The sequence below is a fragment of the Athene noctua genome, chromosome 7 (assembly GCF_965140245.1).
Source record: "Athene noctua chromosome 7, bAthNoc1.hap1.1, whole genome shotgun sequence".
Classification (NCBI taxonomy): Eukaryota; Metazoa; Chordata; class Aves; order Strigiformes; family Strigidae; genus Athene; species Athene noctua.
In genome coordinates, this window is record NC_134043.1 from 10,291,499 (window position 1) to 10,313,666 (window position 22,168).

At 40.5% G+C, this 22,168-nt stretch overlaps 1 protein-coding gene across 1 annotated transcript in view; it reads right to left on the minus strand.

The window, feature by feature from the left end:
- Positions 1-10,235, minus strand: part of CCDC93 (CCC complex scaffolding subunit CCDC93) — a 48,523-nt gene extending 38,288 nt beyond the window's left edge. The window contains exons 1-5 of the mRNA XM_074910912.1: positions 10,061-10,235; positions 8,800-8,913; positions 6,956-7,050; positions 4,346-4,457; positions 184-282 (exon numbers count right to left, since the gene is read on the minus strand). Coding sequence (XP_074767013.1) covers positions 184-282; positions 4,346-4,457; positions 6,956-7,050; positions 8,800-8,913; positions 10,061-10,102 — 462 coding nt within the window. The 5' untranslated portion in view covers positions 10,103-10,235. The remainder of the gene's footprint in view (positions 1-183; positions 283-4,345; positions 4,458-6,955; positions 7,051-8,799; positions 8,914-10,060) is intronic.
- Positions 10,236-22,168: the final 11,933 nt, after the last annotated feature.

A 22,168-nucleotide genomic window follows, 5' to 3' on the forward strand; every position in this document is an offset into this window, starting at 1 on the left:
AGTTAACCAGTATCCATGAACTCTCTGTCATTGTAACATTTACATTTTTTTTCCCAGCTGAATTTGTACACGGATTCCTCTAGGACCACTTAACAAAATGACAGCAAAGGCAATTCTGGTATATTGTGCTAATGCACCTGAGCATTTGACATAGAATAGAAATAAGAACTGTCTTGATCTTACCTCTGGTAGTCTATGAGCTTTTTGAAACTGTGATATAGAGTAAGAACGGATATAGTCTCCCATTTCTTCCCTTGTTTCTATTGCACGTTTCACCAGCCACTGAAAAAACCAAAAGTGGAAAGGGGAAGAATAACAGGAGCAAACACTGAACTACTGCATAATTATTTTTAATACATCATAAAAGCTACAAGCACATTTTAAGCACACAAGCAAATTTATCTTTAAACATGGTAATTCAGGGACCTACTATCAAAATGATACATATTAGCTATAATATTTTATAAACTTCACGTTTGCTCTTCTTCTACATACTAAGAAGCTCAGTAGAGCGATCAGATAACACATAAGGTAAGAAACCACATGGATCTTCTTAAAATCAAAGTTTTACATATAAAAACTTTAATGTTTTTCATCATGTTCAACTACATTGAACCATACAAACCTTAATGAGCCATACTGTTCATGCTACAGCAGGATTCAATAATTCAAAGATCAAACGGCCTTCCTTTACAAGCTCCTTGGAGCAGAGCCTGGTATACCAAAAAAACCCCACTCTTCTGAAGGTTATTTGTAAATACCGTATTGCAAAATTAGTTATTTTATTGCATGATTTTCCCTTCAGCTTGCACTGTAACTTCTCATGTACTGAACTGCTTTTACATTTGAATTAATTTCTTACAGTAAGTATGGCAAGAAAATTTTATTGCTAATTTCAACTATTAGGAATTCTTAGATGACAAATTCATTAATAAACAAAAACATATGAAATTTCCACAAGCATAAGCAAAGCTCTTTGAAATTTTGCCAAATGAATTTCTGTAATCCAAATATTTGTATCTTCAATGAAATCGTTCCAAAAAGGAAAATTAAGAGCATCTGTGGAACAGAAATGGATGTGGGCCACTTTAAATATTATTCTTTTAGCTTGCATCTTTAAGGAAGAAAAAAAGAAAAATACACACACCCCCAAACCCTCCTAAAGTGTCCTTCCAAAAATCTGAGTCACATAAACCCTACATCCTAGCAGAAGAAATCTACTACTTAAGCTAAAAATACATGTTAACAACGTACATTTCACCACACAAAGTGTTATATTATCTACCAGTATTGATTGTTATTACCTGTTAAACATTAATAACATTAGGTTATCAAAAGACAGAAGAATACATAATACAGAAAAATACACATCAGCAGTACACAAAACAAAGGAGTGTTAATTTTCTGCCTTTTTGTTTTCATCTACAGCATGGAATTGCCAGCACACCTCACAACTCACCAGACCAAGAGCTCAGTTGTACCAGCCTGCACAACACATATCCTGTTCTATCTTCAAAAAACTCAAAAAAACCCTCTACTGTTCTCTACAAGCTATCAAAGTTGTCCTTCTGAGCAAGCCATACTGAATAAGTAATAAATCCTTCAGTTCTAGGAAGCATTGATTTACAGCACAGATACAAAAATATACTCTGCATGTCCACGGGTTTGTCCCTCTCTACTGCCAGGCAGCCCTGGGGAGCATACTTTATAAAACAGTCCAGGTGGCTTTTATACAGTCTGTGGACTATGGCATGGTCATCCTTCTACAAAGCAAGCTTGAACTGTTCACAGCACCCGTCTCTATCAGTCTGAGTGGGAGGAGATAGGCTGGAGCTCTGGTGGAATATGAAGTAATTAGAAGTTGAACAGAAAATGTTCTGGGCTCTCAGTGCCAGGACCCAACACTGAACATGTCTCGTATCATTAGTCCATTATACTCCAACAGAAGACACCACTTGGAACACAACCTCATTTCACTAATCTTGGCTGTACCCGAGGTAGAAGCTATTACAACTAGGTTATATGCATTTCTATCAAATTTTCCTATTGTAGATCAGTCAGTTTTCAAGAACTACAGCTCCACTGTGAAAAGACTTATCTTGGAGCCTTCTTCAAGAAGAAGCACACGCCCCTATGAGAAAAGAGACTTCTGACATTTATAAGACCACACAAAAAGCCACAAAATATTGAAGTACATCTTAAATAACGTTGGAGAAGATAAATCTTGTGGGCTGCTGACAGCCCACCCAGGAGATCACATAAGAGATCGGATCAATCCTGGGATCCAAGTTTGAACCAGCAACTTTTTTCTGTGCTATAACCATGAACCCCTGGAAAGTAGGGTAAGATGATGACAACAAGAGAGATGAAAATGCAGACTATTAATTACAAAGCACATCTCAACGCAAGATTGTCTACATACTTTTCTCTGTGAACATAAGCAGAATTTACTAGGAACAGCTGCCCACTGGAATCTTTTTCTTTATTTTTAATTTTTTTTTTTTTTAAGGTTCTGCCACTACAGTCTATGGCAGTAAGCCAACTCAATCTAATTTCTTCCTGAAGGGAGGGACTCATCTAAATTTCTCCCATTGAGTTCACCAGACTAGCTTGCATAGTGCAAGAGCTATTGGGACACAATGCCATGTGAAGGAAAGAGCTTCTGTATTATTTGGGAACTGATCTGAGATTTACAGACTGCAAGTGAAATCTTGAACTGAACAGCGCATTGAGCAAAGTGTCATTATCAAATACACAATTCCAACATGCCATGGTCTGGTCAGCCTAATATAGCTCTTGCATGGTCTTCTTCAGAACACAGTATACTGGTGACACCAACAGAAATTTTCTTGAAAGCCTGTCTTGGTCGAGATGAAATGAGGAAGCAAGAGTATCTGGAGCAGGTAGAACTTCAGAGACCTGAGAAAAAGCCACAATTTCTAAAAAAATATCCTCTACATGCAAAATAACTAAGCTCATCAAAAAGGACTTCTTCACCAAGTATGGATTAGATATACCACCTACTGGCCAGCTACTAATACTGAGAATCACCGCTCTCAGAGAAATCTAGAAGCTGATTGCCTCCCTGCATAGAATTAATGTTTCTCCTTTCCAGAGGTAATATCCCAAATCAGGACTTTGGATAAAGCAGGACAGAGAAAAGAACACCTAGTGCTATAGTTTTTACAGCAGAAGTAACAGTTCATGTTCTCACTTTAGGAGAGGAATTGCTTTTCCTGTGAGAGAAGTCTCATATTTAATAATCATTCATTATCATCATCATTATCATCAAGTGAACTGGGCAAGAAATTAACCTGGGTTGGGATATTTTTTGGTAGGAAAATAAAAGTTCAGAAGTAAAAACTCACATTAACAAGACACACACTTTACACCTTAGGCAGCATCAGCACAGCTTGAAAGCTGTGTAACAGTAGTACACACCGCATAACTTTTTGTGGGGAGTGCAGTTAAGCATGGTTTTCTCAGGAGCCTACTAGAAGATAACAAGAAAGAGACAACAAGATGTTTTCCCCACTTCTTACAAACTGAAATTTAGATTAAACTCTTACTTGCTAAATACTTTCACAGGCAGGAGGTAAGGAGATATTTAACAAAAAAAGCACGTACTTAGCAGTCTTCATTTTTCCTATTTATCAAAGATACATATCTGTGTGCAGATGAAAGTAAACTAAAAAAATGATAACGACATACCAAGGATTCTCAAGATACCACACATAATCGGAACACATCACGTGTTAGCCTAATCCTTAAGAAAATGGAGAACTATGAGCATGCACGTGGTCAGTTAGCGGTGCTTAACAAGCACACAGTAATAGGATCCCATGTCAGAGCAATTTCTTTTTCCACCCATACAGTTTTTAAGTGATACAAATGAAGGATGAATTACACTTAAAGAAACAACGCCAACTGGTTAAAGACTTATTCATACCCTTCTGATTGGATGACTACCTGCGTAATTTAATCCATAAACTTAGACTGTAAAACATCTGTTCTATTTCCTAGTCTGACAAAGTAGATTATCAGATTCTGAAACAAGCTTAAAACTATTTTTTAAGCAGACATTCCACAAATGGCAGAATCTGAATCTATTTCAAAGAATTTAAAGAGTTTGTTCTGTGTTTTTATTAAATGTGGATCAAACAACACTTAAGAATGTTATCATCCACATCACCCAGTTCTTTAAAAACATTCATTCAAATCACTTCCCTGTGATTATTCATTACAAAGTTAAAGAGCCAAACAATAATACAGATCTTCGTTAAAATTTTTATGCAAGTTTCATGGCCTTTTTCAGGAAAGTATTGATTCAACACAGAATTATTACCTGTACAACAGGAAATATATGAATGAAATCCAATCCCTGGATCTGATGTGGTTCCAAACGATGAGGACATTTCATTTTTGGTAATACTGACACAATTTTTTCAGTTAAGGCACTATTATAAAACAACAAAAACACACATTATATATGCTACTACAGTTTTCTTTGGTAAATTACAAATTATTTTTGAAAACACAGTTAGTAGTTAGAAAGTTCCCTCTAGTGGCTTCTGCTGCACACAGCTGTGAAAAGCAATCAAACTTTCATTTACAAAATAGCTTTTACACTGTACTATATATATTATTAGTCTGTGAAGAGGTGGTTAAATCCCTCTTGCAGGCTCCTAGCTTATGATTACATCTATAGTATTACACACAAAATTTTAAGATCTGCGTGTCTGGTCAGATGAAACGCCCACGTAAGATATATCTACAAACACCTCTGCACATTATAATATATGCACACACGAAGAAACACTAGCCTTAACAACAGTTCTACTAAGTAAAAGACGGGCAATCCAAGAAAGTCCAGAATCAAATATAAATACTTAAAAATTTGTTTTATCAGAACTCCCAGAATATATCTTGACATTACTACTGAAACTTTATGAGTTCAAATATATATTACACCCAAAAGCTAAATACACAGTATACTCCACATGGTTTTGAAGTGAGTAAAACTGAATTTGCTGGCAACCATCCCATTCTACAGCTCAGGTACAAGCTGGTAAAGTGAATGGATTATCCTCTACAAGAACATCATCCTGCTTCCACTGAATCCTTTCTTTTAGGGCAAGGTATTTTTTGCTGCCAAAGTAGGTGTCAGCACTGAGGATGAACACTGTACAGGAAAAACTAGAACTGTTTTTCCATGAAGGAAGAAAATTAACTGGTCCAGTACTGACCACAATGATATTCATCAGTATTGCTCAAATGGACAACTGATATTCTGGAAGAACAAAAGGGGAGCAAGAGATATGAGACAGAGATCAAAGTCTGGGAACAGAGCCTGGAAAGTTATACTGCCTGAAAGAAGTGAAAACTCTGACATAATTCTTATAAGGCAATTTCCACTATGGCACCATACAAATACTCTACAACATGAAAATAGCAGTGCTTCTCAGCACAATCAAAGCAAATGCAATTAAAAAAAAGTTATTTATCCAACAGATGCAGGATCCTCTCCTAACGCACATTTCCATGTTTATTTCAACCCAGCAATTAAATAATAGGACACCACAATACTGAGAAAACACAGCTTAACTTTTCCTTATCTTGAGAGCATCACAGAAGCACAGAGCCACCACCAATATAAACATTACAAGGACATCAAAACAGCCTATGCTTGTGTGACTCTAAACACTTTAGTTCTACAAATAATTCATTGTTGCTGTTTTGGGAGAGGAGCCTGGTTTTTGTTTTGCATCCAGTCAGCTGGAAAAATAACATTTTCACAGCAACTTAACTATTTCCCATCCTGCTGTTCTCAAGGATAACAAAGATGGTAGTGGTAGCTTTTATAACCGTTGTCTTCGTTCCTAGTCTCTACTTAATTCTGTGCATTTAACAATGCTTTTTGTCATAAGTTATCCAGGACGATTTGAGTGTCTCCAAGTCCAATGGCAATAACCACAAATCTTTATTTCTAAATGTACTACAGTCTTGCCAATGCCAAATGGCTTTCAAGAAAACAGCACAGGAAGATGTTCTTTTCAACCACATTCAGCAAACAAATCTCTTCATGCAACTGTAGCTGTTATTTCCTGCAAATTTTAATTATGGCTCTTATCACAGAAATGCATAAAGAAATAATGTGGTTTAGAATGTATTCCCTTTCTCAGCATAAACAAATTTTACAACCTCCTTAATGCAGGAATTAGCTGCCTTGTGAACAAATTCCATGCATAAGAAATGGATCAATCCGAAATGGTCTCACTGGGTCACTATCAGGAAGAAACTCCTCCTCCTCAGAATGGGGCAGGTAATTTCCAGCAACAGTGTTACGCTTTAAGTTCTGTCTGTTGATGCCTACAATTCCAACCCAGAACCATAAAGGAGAATCAGAGAGTACCTACACAGCAAAACTGCAGACATAGAGAACTCAAGGAAGGCCGCCTAATGTTGCACTTCACTTTCCAGCAGCGTGGTCTCCCTCTGCCCTTTGTTTTGGCCTCTGCATCATCCCCTTGTGCCAGCACAAGCATCTGTGCAGCTGCATAGCGAACTGGATCCAGGAACTGATTCATGTTAAAACTATTTTCCTTTTTTTTTTTTGATAGGTTTTAATCTGGATCAGTTCCCAATCCAGTTCGATGTGGAGCCACATAAATGCTTTCACTGCTTTGTGGGGACATAAGAACATGGTAGTTCAGAAGGGAATAGCACTGCCTTTCCCGGAATAAGCTTATTTCTGGTTTGAGAGTCTGTGGAACTAGAGTCTAAGAAACCCAGAAACCAGTGCAACGTTTTGCAAACAGGTGGTCTTGAAAAGCAGGAAACCTGGACTAAATATCTTTCTTATAAATAAGCAAACATCAGGTAACTTCAATCCCCCGCCCACTTCTTCTTTTCTAAGAAGAAAAAAAATACCACACTTGCCATTTAATCAACTTACATTTTTTGACCAATAGTAGAGTTCTCCTGAAACAATAAATCAACATCGATATCAAAGCTGCAAGTAGTGATACACCACGTCATGCCGCCTACCACCTAGCAAAGGAGCAACAGCACAGTTAGTTCCATTTTCATTTGAAGAGGTAAAACCAGATACATCGTAAAGGATTTATTTATTTTATTTAGAAATAAATTTTATTTATTTTATTTTTATATTAGAAATACTATGCAGCTTAGTATTTTCTCCATCCTCAGTATTCTTATATTAAGACTGGAATACATTTAGCTAGCGTACATATATCAACTTCTATACACAATACACATACACAAGACAGAAAAAACCCAGCAGACAGTGACATTCTAAATTCTTCTCTTAGCTTTACTAGAAACAGCTCTCAGATTAAAAAACAAACAAAAACCCACAACAGTATGTTAAGTGTCATGATCTTTAAAAAGTGACCACATAAAAATTTTATTAAGGATCATCATTTTTGTATGCATATATTTACCTTTATAGGTACCTTTGCTACTATTATTCTTTTCTTGCTGACATACGCAACACCAAGTGCTATGCACAGCATCAACATAGTAATGAAAATTCCCAGCTCTACAGAAGTCTGTTTCAGGCCTTATTCCTACAGATACTTAGGCATATTTAAGCTCCTGAGCCACTTCATCAACTTTACATAAATTACATAAATATTTAAAGACAACCTTGCATAAACATATACAAGATAACCCAAATGTATGCAAAGGGAAAGAACAGAAAAAGGGATTAAACGTGGAATAACTTACCAACATCACACAGTAAATTAGGGTGTTCTATACAAGGTCTTCTAGAACATTACCCCTCTCACACTCCCCTCTGAAACAGTTAACCAGTGTCCTTCCCTTTTATACTAGCAGCTAGATCATTTTCAATACCAGTGCTCATTTTTGCGAAGGTTGGGCATTGTCATGAAATGGTAACTTTGCAACTGCATTTAGGCAAGTATAAACCTGATGCATCTATTTCTACACATAAACGCAACAATATTACATCCTAAGGCAGTCTCCTTAAAACTCACTTTGTGTCTGTGTGCACAGCCTCCTGAGCAGCTAAGGTCAGTAATACCAAGCAGTTTTAAGAAACTAAAATTGCATTGCAAAGTAAGGCTGTGCTATGATCAAAGAAACATCAGAAAACAGAAGAGTCCATTTCAAGGCTGCTGTAGTTGTGTTTTCAAACCATAGAGAGTCAGCACTAAAACAATTCAGACGTCTCTTTTCAGCCTGAACTTTGCTCACTGTCAGTATCACATACTTCCTGTCTAGGACAATGATAGGTTAACATACATGACATTCTAAAGATATGTAAAACCAGCCCTAAAATAATCTCACTAGGGTGTTTCATTCTTATACAGAGCCTCTCAAGACAAATATTTCCTCATTTCTTATTAATAAATATTTCTTTTTAAAATTACCATGGTATCTCCAAGTATCAAGTCTTTCCAACTATTCTAAGTGCAGCTGGGAGACATGAAAAAATTCCTATATATGAGACTATAACTTAAGCCATAACACCCACAAAAAAACACACCAGCAACTAGCTTGCATCCAAACTGTCTCCTTCAGAACAGGCCTTGCTACCAAAATCATTTTTCAAGACTAAGGAGGTCCTATCTGTCTGAAACTGGGTCATTTGCAGGATCATTTACAGAGGAAAGCCTCAAGTGTTGCAGGTGTCGTCTTTTTTTTTTTTTTAACATCACCTAGAACTGCTAAACTAACTAGCAAAAAATATGTAATCCTCATATACTTACATATACTTAAAAAAGGTTTTTAAAAATACTGCATTGGTCTCACCTTGTCAAAGGGTGATAACCCCTTGATTCTTGCTCGAAAATACCCAGCAGCCACCAACAGTTCCAAAATTTCAGTCAACTTGATGTTCTGTTCCTCATCTTCTCTTGTTTCAACCTGACAAATGAACATTGCAACAGTAGTTCAGTTTTTCTCCTTCATTCTTCAAATTAACATTTTCCAAACGTCATCTTAACATAGACCACGTATCAGGAAAACCTTGACTTCCATTAGCAATTTGGTTCCTAATTTGAAAGTCATTGAAGAAACAGGTAATGCATTTCTACATGGGTTTAACAAAATGGTTTTTTTCACCTAAATACTTTAATCTTCTTTTACTGTCCTAGATCACTGCTTGCCTCCAGCTACGCAGAACTGCTCCTACTGTTGTAAGACAGTTAATTTAGCCTCCATTTTGCACATTTCTTTCAATTTCAGGGTTCACAAAATCAAACACCTCAATTTAACGCTTCTATAATCCTTTCATAAAAAAAAAAAAAAAAAAAAGAAGAAAAAATGGAAGAAATTCACGTGGAATTCCACTTTTTGGGTAATGCACTTTTAAGCTAACCTAAAGTATGGCAGTAACAAAAAGTAAACTCTGACGGGCAGCCTGGACCGCTTCAGTGCTCCAAAGCCTCATCAGCACAGCACCCCTGTGCTTCTGTCCCCACGCTGCAGGATGAAACCCCACAGCCCCGGGGACGTACGGGATGCACCGGGGCACAGAGCACCCCAACACCTCCGCCCTGGCCCGGCGACACAGCCAACACGGCTTCAGGTGTCCCCCTCAGGGGCTGCAGGGACCCACCTACACGCCCTCCCCGCCTCCCCTGCCCCCAAATCCTTCCGAGTCTCCTCCTCTCCCCTCCCACGGAAACCTGGAAAGCCTCGCAAGCAGAGGGGACAGGGAAGCGCAACGGTGCCCAGGTGGTGACCCGCACAGGCGCTGCCTCCAGCCCCACAGGGCCTTCCCCGGAGCGCGGCCCGGCTCCCCACGCCCCGAGGGACGCCCCGGAGCGGGGCCGCGGGCGGGGGCCGCGCAGGGCCGAGCCGCCGTCCAGCGGTGACCCCCGGGCTCCCGGCGCTGCCCCAGCGCGGCGGCGGGAGCCGCTCAGCGCCCCGGCCCGCGGGGAGGGAAGGAGCCGGCGGGGCGCCCGGGGAAGCCAGTGCAGGGGCCGGGGTAACGGCGGGCGGCCGCGCCTCGCCACCGCCGCTCTGCCCGCGGAGGGGAGGGGGCCTCCGGGAGACGCCGCCGCGGTACCTCCTGGGGGGCCTGGTACTCCTGTCCCCTGGGGACGACCATCGCCCTCCGTCTCCGGCAGCCTGCGCCCTGCCGCTCAGCCTGTCACGTCCTCTCTGTGCCCCCCGCCCCGCCGCAACGCCCGGGCGAAGGGATGTTCCCAGCCGGCGGCTGCCGGGTTCCCCCGCCCCCGCTCAGTGGTTCGCCCGCACCCTCCTTGCGTACAAGCGCATCCGGGCCGTGCCATTCCCGGCCGGGGGGGTGCGGGGGAAGGGGCGGAGGCTGCGCGGCTCCCCGGCGGCTCATGTGACTGACTGATGCACGGAGCGCAACCGCCGTCCCGCCCCCCCGCGGGCGGCGCCCTCGGCCCCCCCGGTGCCCCCGAGCCCGCGGGGCGGCCCCTCCCCGCCCGCTCGCACCCGCCGGGCCCGGGCGCTTCCCTTCCGTTTTACTGACGTTCGCCCGTCTCGATCGCTTTTTTTTTTTTTTTTTTTCCCCCCCTTTCGCAAGGGGACCGCAGGCCTCTCCCCAGCATGGAGGACAAGTCCGGGAGCGCGCTGTGACCCGAGGGATGATGCCTCACGGCCTCTCACGGCACTGCCGCTCCTCATGACCCGCCGGGTTTCATCTAGTGACCTCACACCAGCGGGGAATTGAGCCGTATTTCTAACGCCCTACTCTCAGGAACCTTTGCACCGCGTAACCTCTGGCTCTGGCAGCGGTGCGCCTGTGGCCGGGGTGTAGGCGCAGCCCTGCTGGGAAGGCCGGCGGGGCCGGGGTGCCGCAGCCTGGCCTCCCGACCCGCCTTCGCCAGCCCCGGGCAGGCCCTGCGGCGCGGGGGACGCGCGTTGGCAGGGCCCGGGGCCGAAGGCTGTGTCCAGACACCGCCTGGTCACTCACACGCTTTGGACTCATTAATAAAATTACACCGATGCACAAGGATTTACTGGGCGATAACAGCCTGGTAGTAAACAAACCCACAGCTTGCAGGCGGCGTAGCCTTTCTTGTTGATCACGGCTTCGGAAATACCTGACAGTGATCCCTTTTCAAGTCTACCCCAGGCGTTCAGTTTCTAGGCTCTTCGCCATGCACAGAGCATTATAAAAACGCTAGGCTGCGTTAGGCTGTGCCTAGAAACATCTCACCGAGGTGAAGGAGCAAGAAAAGCCACACGAGCACGTTGCTTCCATCCGTTGGAGGGCAGCAGTGCGTACACGAGCCAGTCCACACCGACTGCTGCCCTGACAGAGGGACAAAAACAATCGTAATAAACGCAAAAAGATGCCAGACTGGATCGGGCTGTATATTGGTTTAACCACAGGCCACGTCTTAATTAGCATTGCAGAAAAGTGTTATGCAGCCCCAGAGGCTAACGTGCTCACCAGAGCTATAGTGGCTTTCTGCTTTTTGCCTGCCTTCTGCTCACAGAGAACTGTACGTCTCTGGTTTGATTGTCATGGAGAGGAAGACGGAAACAAACAAACAAAAAACAGGGACAAGAAGAGCTGAAGCAGAACAGTGTTCGGAAGGGATGTATGTGACCTTAGGACGCCGTGGCCAGCGCAGGTTTTAAGATAACTACCAAAAAGAAACATCAACTTGGAAAAAAGCTTCCTGAGCCATGATAACGCCATAAAAATTCCTTTTCAAAGAAACACGTTAAAGGATAAATTAAAAGTCAAGGGTAGTATAAACTAGGGGCTTAAGTAGTAACTGGGTATCAGACAAGGGAGGGATCAAACCTACACTGGAGAACTTAACCATTTCTCTAGCTTTTTAAAACATAATAAAGGAAAGGAGGGAGACAGGGCCAATTAACTCCTATAGACTTTAAAACACATGGAACTGGCACCCAGAATGACAAAGCTGGCTTGAGATGTTATACTTACAGTAATGCAATAGGTTCTTTTAATTTCCTTCATGTCTATGTGACCACAAGGACGGGAAAACATTTTTCTCCTTTACAAGTGAAAGCTGGATTTTTCCTTCACCTTCACCAAATGAAAAGGAAAGGCATGAAAATACAAAAATGTATCTCTGTTGTCATTACAACTCATCTTTGCTGACTTGAACCTCAATAAAATACTCCACAAAGGCATTGCTTCCCAATACCTAATTATGATGCAAATTCACCCAGTTATCCAGACAGAGCTGTTGTCCCCTATGACATTCGGATAATCAATCTTCTAAATACCAATTAGGTTTAAAAAAAGTCCCAAGAGGGGTACCGTCTGAAAAAGAAAAACCTCACTTCCTTCAGATCTTTAGATTTTATGCTTGCAAATCTCTAGCAGGTTCAGCTTTAGTCTTCGTTTTCCCTTTCCCTGCTCTATTTTAATCTATGAAGGTAAGCAAGCTCTGGCTTTCGGTGCAGCTGCTTTGAACAATCCTGTCTTGATTTTTCAACTTCATTAACCTTGACCCCATGAAGCTGAGCTAAAGAGCTTCCTTCCCTTTTTATAACCACGTTATTTATTTCACTGTTCAGCCTAGACTTCTGACATCAGACTTGGTCATCACTGAAAACTAGCAGTAGTTATCTTTCAGCACGTATGTTTTTTCTCATAACAAGAATTAGAATGTGAGAAGGGGTTGTAACAGCAACAGGAAGGGATTCACCCTTTGTTGGCCTGGCACATTTAGATAAATAAATAGATATACTTAATTTTCTATGCTGAGGAGGCCTAAAAGATTTACTTCCATAAATTCTGCATGATAGATTAAGTATAACTCCCTGTGCAGTGGTACTTTGTACAGTGTCTTTTCGTTAGGGTAAGATATTCTTTTATGTATGCCGTAAAACAAAGTGTCATGGACAGATCTTGGAGTAAAAGGAAAGGATCCCATTGATTGCGTTGGGCTACGGACCTCAGCCATGCCATGACTCCATCTTCTGAGTTGTATTCCCAGTTACAGGAGAAGCTGAAGCCATCTGTAGGGGACTGAACCCCAGCCTTCCAAAGTCAGTATCAATTTTTGCATTGTTTTCTGTGCCTCATATCCTGGATGAGCTTTGTTTTCAAACCATTTTGTTGCCTGGCAGCTCCAGCACAGCAATCACTTCCATCCCGTTCCCTAATGAAATAATTCCCGCCGTGAAGGTTTTCATCTAGATTTCTGGAATTAGCAATACTGCCAGGCACAGCAGCAGTATCTTCCTCTGTGCACATTTATTCTTCTTTTTTATTTGTTGTCTTGGAAGTATCCCATATCCTTATAGTTATTCAGCTCACCTTCATTTATTGCTTGAGTGTAGTAGGCATAAGGAACCGTTCAGTAGGCAGTTGCAAATTCCCAATTATCATCAGTGGAACTGAGACTGTGCACTGTGAAATGAAAAAGTAACAGGCGCCTGTTACGGTAGCCATTGTGTTAGAGGCTGCAGCAGACCATTGCATCCCATCAAACAGGCTGATATGTTTTGCAACGTATAGTGCCCTTTCAGCAATCACATACAACATTAAATAGTGATGTTTTAAACATGCCCATGATCCCATCCATTGATGACATTTCAAAGGGACAGTCCAGGCAAGATCCTATTCAGTCTGTCCTCCGAACGATTCCTATTCTCAGCATTTAATAGCTTAAAACATAGAGGGAGACCAGAAGACATTTTCCTTGAAAATGATGTTTGTGTTATTTTTAATACTGTTTTATGAAGATTGGCAATAACACGAACATTTCTAGATCACTTACCAAGCTGTTAGTTCACCCCAACAAAACCCAAGGCAAACACAGGTAAAACAGATGGGAGTAATAGTTGAGAAATTGGAAGAAGCTCCTGTTCATGGCCACCTTCTTGGTGACATGGTTAGCAAAGGGCCACTCAACAGTTCCTCTTCTAAGCACGAGGAAGAGGCAAGACTTTATGGCCTGTGGAATTTGTAGAGCACAAGACAGTCCAATAGTGAAAATGCTGATGTGCTGGTAAGAAAAAAATCACAGCTCTCTTGTGGTCTACATGACAGAAGTTGACAAAATTGGTAGCTGGTCCTCTCTACAATTTCATCCATGCCAGCTCTCCCATAGCAGTCTGTCTGGAGAATAAGAGGATATTATAACTATCTGATTAATACTGAAGTTTTTAGCAGACTTCTCTTTTGCAGTGTCATGATTTTGGTCACATCACTCAAAGACTATGGTCAGAATATTCAGGTAACTAGCCATTTTGGGTACTTTGATTTTTGAGAAACTTTATGGGAGGCTTGATTTTCAGAGTGCCTACTGTGCCCTCTTTGAAAATCAGGCTACTAAGGAGTTTCTCAGTTTCTACATGGGTACACGTTACAAAGTTCAGGCAAGGACAGGCACAGTACACCCTGACACAGAGTAATTACCTAGAGTGAAGTTTGTTCGGGCTAGTGCCATTACACATCTTCTGAAAGTCTCTGGGCATCTGTAGCTGTTACAGTAAAGAGAAATTAATCAATGGGAGAATGAAGTGGGCTTTTCTGACTCACATATCATCCATGGAACAACTAATTAAATCTGAGTCATCGAGCCTTTACCTGAGAAGGTACAAAAAAAAAATGAGAACAATTGCACTGCGTGTCACCCAGTCCTCGATTTGGACCAGGATATTAAGTTTCAGATCGCAGCTGTGTCTGTGGTGCTAGCGCCAGGAAGAAAGGATTTGTTTCATTTTTGTATTTAGGCTGAGCAAATCTGATTTGGAATTGTTGGAAAACAAACAGCCCAGGAGCATATACTTTTAAAAGGTAAAACTTTTCCAAAGAGAATCACACTTTAAGATTTATTTGATATTGAAAGAACAAAAGAATATAGGTTGTTGGATTACTGGCCGTTTTGGAACAGATCCTTACAAAGGGGCAGAGAGGTATCTATTTTCAGTGCATCTTTTTTAGGCAAAAAATATGGATTTAGACTTTACCTTCTACATGTCATAATAGCGTGGCACATTCTTCACTTAAAATAGTTGTAAGAATGAACAGTTAAGTTCTCAGATGGAGTCAGATAATCTGAAACAGTAATAGAGTTCTCACAGGTACACCTCACTCCCAAGAGAAAGAAGATCTAAGGTGGAGTTTCTCTGGCTTTTCTTCTTCCGTGTCAATTTCTGTGAAAGAGAATTGAAAAGGCAGAGAAGGAGTAAGAGGATCAAGAGAAAATAGCAGTGATGTAGAGGTAGAAGAGACAGAAAGGGAGAGATACAAGGTGAGCACTTGAAGTGTAACCTTGAACAGAGCTAAGCAAAAAGGAAAATAGGCTGACGACTGAGTGGAAAGGCATGTGAAGTATTGAACAAAGACATTCCCACTTATCTGATGCCTTTTTTATTCAAGTAAATAGGACTTCGCCTTTTCTGTGAATTACAAACACTGCATCAACAATTACTTAACTTCATTAGCTTTAAAATAATCTACAGCCTTTTTAATGAAAAAAACTGGATGAAAAATGTTAACTTATATAAATCCTCCATCTTCTTATACTAATGTCTCATCATGATGCTAATATCACACCTTTAAGATATCCAGGACCACTTACAAGCTGCTTTACAATGCACTTTGCCTGCAGAAAAAAATTAGCTGTATACTGTCTGGGTAGACATCAAGTTTGACTTGAGTAATTTATACATGTTTGTGTTCTGAAATGAGACAGTCCCACAGAGCAATATTTTTTAGGAATTTTAGCCTGACCTCAACGTAACCCTAAATGAAAAGCAAACTTTGCTACTGTTCACTCTACTCCCTCAATCTTAAGCATTGGATTCTGGCATAATCCAAAACTGCCATTAGAACAACATAATCTTTTTAAGAATCAAATCTTGCTTACACTAAGGCAAACACTTTGACAAATGGGAGAAGAGCACCATCTGGTGACACCAGGCACATCACTATATTCTGCTGCCATTAGGAAATATATTCGCGGTGTACAGCCTGTATTTTGGAAAACCTGTCTCAATGTGTTTTAATTCATTATTCAGTTATGCATAAGCAATACAAGAGTGAACTGCCTGAAAACAAACCTGAGCTGACAGTGACCCTATCACTACTGTCCCTTAAATCACTGAGAAGTTCTTGTAATACAAATCAAACATTTTCTGAATTGTTCTGAGCCATTGTTTTAGGAGGCTTTGGAGCAGATTTTATGGGCACCATGAAATGCAGCCCCAAGTTTTATTGCTCTGGACATTTCAAGGTTTTTCTGTGTGTGATCCAAGTATTTTCTTACAGTGTTCAAGAAACTTGGCTTAGCTGTCTTTTCAAAGATTTTCTTTTTCCCCAGAAGCAATTATTAAGAAAAATGAATTACCTTTTGCCATTCTAGCTATTCAGAGGTAAGGAAAAAGCATGGATCTTAACCTGACTATTATTTGCAAATCATAGCTAATTTCAGCATAAATTGAACCTGAATATGCTAACAAATAATATACTTGATTTTTCTGAATAGGTTCTTTTTCACGATGATGATGGCACCCATTTCATTAAAGTTTAAGGGCAAGTTAATGTGAATTAATTTAGGAATTAATAAAAGCAGTTAGTAATTATAATAAGCTTAGAAAACATTTTATGGAATTTTAGTTTGAAAAGAACTAGTTTTCCAAGGCTGTGGTTTGTGCAGATTAACTCTCTCAAACTTCAGAAGCTGTGCAAACCCCCTAAAGCTCAGGGAACCTTGCCAAAAATTAGATAAAGGTCAAGAATGTGGGAACCATGGAAGTTCTTAACTGTTACGTGGGACTCAAGTATATAATTCATGAAAAACAGGGTCATATAATTACCAAGTTATTATTTTATCATGTGAACCTGGTCCACATAATACTGATTTAATCTTTTATTCAATAAGATAATAAAGCATTATATCTCCAAAGTGTAAAGTTAATCATCAGAGTCAGCTTCAGTGGGGGTTCTTGCTTTTAGAATCAGGTGTCTGCAATTCAGTCTTGCCAAAGATGTCCCATACCAGAAGGATACGATTTCTCTGTGGTAGATTTATGTGTTCCAGACAAGATTATTTCCTTTTCTGTGTGCCACAGAGTGATACTATGGCCATTATATCGTGCATCTAATGTCGGTCATGTGGTAACTCAGTTTGGAAACAGCCGTGGATGCGTGATCCTTTATACTGCACATCCTGCTTAGTTGCCGTCATACAGGTAACATTGGCTATCAGTGCTACCTGCATTTTTTTCCTGCACAAGTGCTATCACAAAGGAATCAACTGACTTGAGTTTGGATCTCTTTGAGGCTCTTTTGTTGCTAATTAAAGGACGGGTCATTTAAAAAAGAAACCTCTTCTTGAGTTTAGCATCAGTAATGTTACTAAACAATGAACATTAAAAATCCAGTCTCTCTAAGTAATGTAATCAACTTAAATCAGGTGATTTAATATATCTAAATCATATATCAATATGAAGGTTTTTCTATCTGCTTTTTTTGGCTATTGCACCCTTGGAGATTTTTTTTTTTTTTTTTCCCCAGAAACCACAAAATGAAGAAAACCTTTCTTGTTTGTTTCTTAATTAAAACAGAGACTTTCACCTAATCTCTTGATTCTGGGAGCTGGTCTTTAAACAAACACTGAATATTGCGAGGCCTATAATAAAAACAGGGAGAACTGGCAATGCGTTATTACACAGCTTCACATCCTTTATGCAGAGCCACCTAGGATAAAGATTTACCTCTAAGATTGTTAGCATTTTTCTTATCAGTCAACTCAAAAGCAGCTGTTTGGCTGACTCCAGTGACTGTGTTGGATTTTTTTATGGTTCAAGGCTAATGAGGTCTTTTTGTTGTAGAATTCTCCTAGCAATTTATCCACTGTCTCCAATAGTTCATATTTGTGTGAGTTTGAAAGGCTGGAAGTAATATGTTTGGAGTTATACTGCATATCCCCAAAGCATGCCCTCTTATCAGTGACTATGCCTTTTAGAAACCAAAGATGGAGAAGGATGCTTTGTAACTTTCCATGACTTTTGAAATTAGGAAGAAAGCTCCTTCAGGTACGCAGACACCTGGGCTATGCCATATGCTGTCCAGTCTAGTTTGTTCGGAATAGCTATTAAAATTGCATCTCATTCACAAAGCAAGCATTAAAAGCTCCAGCAAGCTCTGCTTGCCATTGCTGCTGCCTTCTGTCTCGGGATCCATGTTACTTTTGCTTAGTATAAAAAGTAAGTGTGCAACTACCTCTTCTCTCCTAAATCTGCCTCTGTGTGAATTATAACCTCTTCTCGCTTCTTATCTCTTGGCTCTTAGAACTTACTGGTACTCCTTTAGCACCGTACCCCTGGCTGTGAGGGTCTGTGATTGCAGAAACATGTTCTTTCTCTTATTCAGACCTTTGGTAAATTAAAATGCCATGCTATAAACCCATCCTTTCCCTGCAGATGGACTTAGCAGCAATTACTTCCTTTCACTTTGGGAAGCCTAGGGCTGGTGGGAAGCTGAGCAGTGAGCTCTGAGCAATGCTATAAATTGGCAGTTCAGCACAGTCCATATGGAAAGAAATGACCGAATCCAGTAACTGCTTCTAGGAGGAAGATGCAGTTGCCCCCTTTAATTCAGGGACTATAACTTCCACAGAGAGAATAATTAACCTTTTACTTTGACTATTGTTCTACTGAGCTTCAAGCCACTTCTCTGTCCTCCTCTCTTCTGACTACAGCCTCTCCCAGCTCCCTTTTTACTGCAGATTTAAAGAAAAATCTGACAATACATTTTCTTTTTTTGTCAGTCTCTGCTTCCCTAGCTGTCTGCCTTGTAGTCAATCCTTCTGCTATAATTCCCCCTTTGTATAGCAGAAAAAAATCCTCCAGTTTTCTGATTTAGAAAGTAGGATGAAATGAGCTGCATATGCTGTATCAGAACATCACATCAGGATTCACCTGGCTTTATTTCTGGAAGCGTGTATGAAGTGAAGCAGCATGCTTCACAGTTGCTCAGAGAAAACAGGTCGGTGCTGATCTGTGAGACAGAGAAACGTCAAGTCTTCTTTCAGTAAGATGAAGTGAACTGGGGGTTCCAAAGTGAGATGGCAAGCAGCAGCTCTCATGCCATGCAGTAAATCAGAAGTACCAGTGATTTCCCATAAACTTGCCAGCAGAGGCAGAATTTCAAATGTTGAGCCGGTTCTGAAGAGAGACTGGTTTATGAAAGTCTGCCTGAATATATGCTGAAAGGTTGTGCAAAAAAGTCTCCTGTTTCACAAGAGAAATCAAAGAAAAAAAGAAATGCATGGTGAAAGGGTTAGAGTCAACAATTTTTTAAGTACTTTATTGAGAAACAAAACATGAAGAAAAAAACTCAATATCTCTGGTCTTCGACCTTGGTCAGCTCTAGACCAACCTCTTTCCAAAGTGTTTTACGTAACTCTTTCATTTTAAGAGTATTTTATTCCATGTCTCATACGGAGGTTCCTCAGGCAATCTGGACTTGAGTCTGACTGTTAATATATTCTGTCCACCAGAACATGCTCTGGTGCTAACAGGTAACCCAACACTGGGTAATACTATTTCATACAAATCTGGTTGCCCCACGAGATGTTGTTCTGCTTGGGAACCAGCATGTTGATGAAGCATCCATTCTGATGCTTTTTCACTGAATTCCACATCAAATTCACTCCATTTATAAGGCAAAATAAGATTTGTCTAACTGCCAGGTCTGCACTTGATAGAGTATCTGAAAATTTAGCTACATTTTTTTTCTGCCATGTAGTTTGTAACTTATCTTTGATAAGAACAGATACTCTGAGATCAGGACTGAACTGTAATTTTATTGCTAAAGCATAAGGGGAGATAGACTGTATCTTGCTTTTTCTATAGTAGTATTGATTATCAAAACTTTTAGTAATTAAAAAAAAAATCAGAAAAGGAGATAGTAGGTGTTGCAATGGGGAAAGAGTTAATACTAGAGTAGTAATCTGATTCTGCGAAAAGCCTACCCTTGACACTGCAGAGGAAAACTAAACTACTAGTAATAAATGTGTATAATTGTGTAAGACCATCATTTAACTTTCAAGGCCATTAGGTTATCTGTCTAAACACAGTATTTAGATTAATCTCCGAATATCACTTTAGCATGTGCAGTAGTTTTAATGACAGTCTTTTCCAAAGCCTACTGACGTCAAAGTAAAGTTTTCTGTTACTTTATATTGAAGCAGGCCAAAGAATTAAGCCATTGAGTCAAAGCTGGATAAGAGTTTGTAGGAAGCAATAGAGAATATCTTGCTTTTACAGACTTCCTATCTCTAACTGCACCCATCAGTGGTAGAATATTTTCCATGTTTTACATCTTTTCCATAATCAAACTCTATTTTTAAAATTCATAATCTTTATATATGGCCTTGTTTGGTTTTGTCTGTTTGTTTGTTTCTGGATGCAACCCATTACCCCTAGTAAGTGTACTTCTATTTGTTAAATAAAGTGAAAACGCCACATCAAGTAATTAGACTGGAGAGAATTGCCTGACGTACTGAATGACAGGAGCTGATGATCCGTCTGGTCCGGTCCTCTCCACGTAATAAATTGCTGGTGCTTCCATTGCACAGAATGAGACATGTTATAATTACTGATTACATTTCAAGCTGTTCTTCTAGGTTCTTTTAAGTTAGGTGGAAAAGATGGGATTTTCCAGGACCTGTCTGAAGGAACATAGGGCAATAGTGCTGTGGAAAGGGTTACAAGGAAGGCTTTCTAGAGCAAAAGGGAGGGGAAGATGCAGAAGGGGAAACATGCACAAGGAATGAGGCTTTACTTAGGTTCGTGGTGTTGGAAATTTCACAAGATGTGATGGTGATAAAATGCTGCCGTGGGTGAGGTATAAGCATGCACAGGATGGCACCAAGCAGAATCTGTACTAGGGGCCAGGCTTGCTCCAGGTTTAGTCAGTGGCCATTGTAACACCTCTTTTAGTAGTAACCCAGCATCTCCTAGTCTATCAGAACTCCTGGCAATGGTAGCGATAGCACAGTGTCCCCTGAGACACAAGCCTTATGGGCAAATATTTCCCTCCTGTCCCTTACAGCACATTAAAATGTGGAAGAGTTAGAAGTGCTATGGCATTCCATACCGGGGCACATCACAGGTTATTTCCCGGGCCTGCGGTACAGTTTCCCTTCTTTAACAGCAGATGGCAGTGAAGTTAAACAAATGGGTGGAGAGAACCGAGAATAAATGTGTTTTGCCTGCTGGATGGTGTTGCTGCAGATAACTCATCGAGCTCCGTGCATATTCAGACAGTGCTGGGTTCATTTCCAGTGCACAGATCACCCATGGCACATTCAGGTAGCAGAAATATTAATTCATCCATAGATGTTTGTAATTCAAGTCATGTTTATTTTGTTCGTCATGTGTTTGGTTGTCGAAACAGTGGAACAGATAAAATCTGTTATTATTTCCATCTTACATCCGTATTTAAAACCTATGAATAGCTGAACAGATGAGGATGAAGCTCAGTTTCAAGTGAGTAAACTCTTATTCTTTATTACGTATCTTGTGCTACATCTGAGAGAACAAAGATGTATCACCATGGGTTGTTTTTAAAACTTTTATGATGCCAGGATTTTTACCACCAAAAAAGCTGTATGAAAGGGTTAATAGGATATCAGTTTAAAGCCACGAGAACAAAGAGATTGAGAGTAAACTTTTACAGTCCTGCCTTACACTTTACATTAATCTCACTTCTGGTGGAAGGATGGGAGAGGAGGATGTTTGTTTTCCAACTTCCAGCAGGAAAATGATGGAGATGTCAGCACAGATATTTGATTGCAGCTTTTAAGTTCCCTGCCTAAAGTGAAAAAGGGATGAAAAGATATTATGGATATCTACTTAATGTTATTAATATCTTAGTTCCATAGCGGTATCATGAAAAAGTACATGCTTGTGGGGTTTGTGATTTCCAATCAGATGCTAGACTATCAAATACGGTTATCTATTTCCCTTATTTACTGATCAGCACTTGATCCACCTGAGGAAACCCAGCATGCTTCTCCCTCCATCACATACCAAGTTAATTACTCAGCCCTGTATGATTATTCAAAGCGCTTGAAGAGTGCCTTTCATACAGCACTCAAGGCCCAGATCTTCATTTCAAAACCTGTTCAAGACCGTAGCAAGCTCTGGCTAAAGTCCTCAGCTATTAACAGTGCTGATCTGAATGTCAATACTG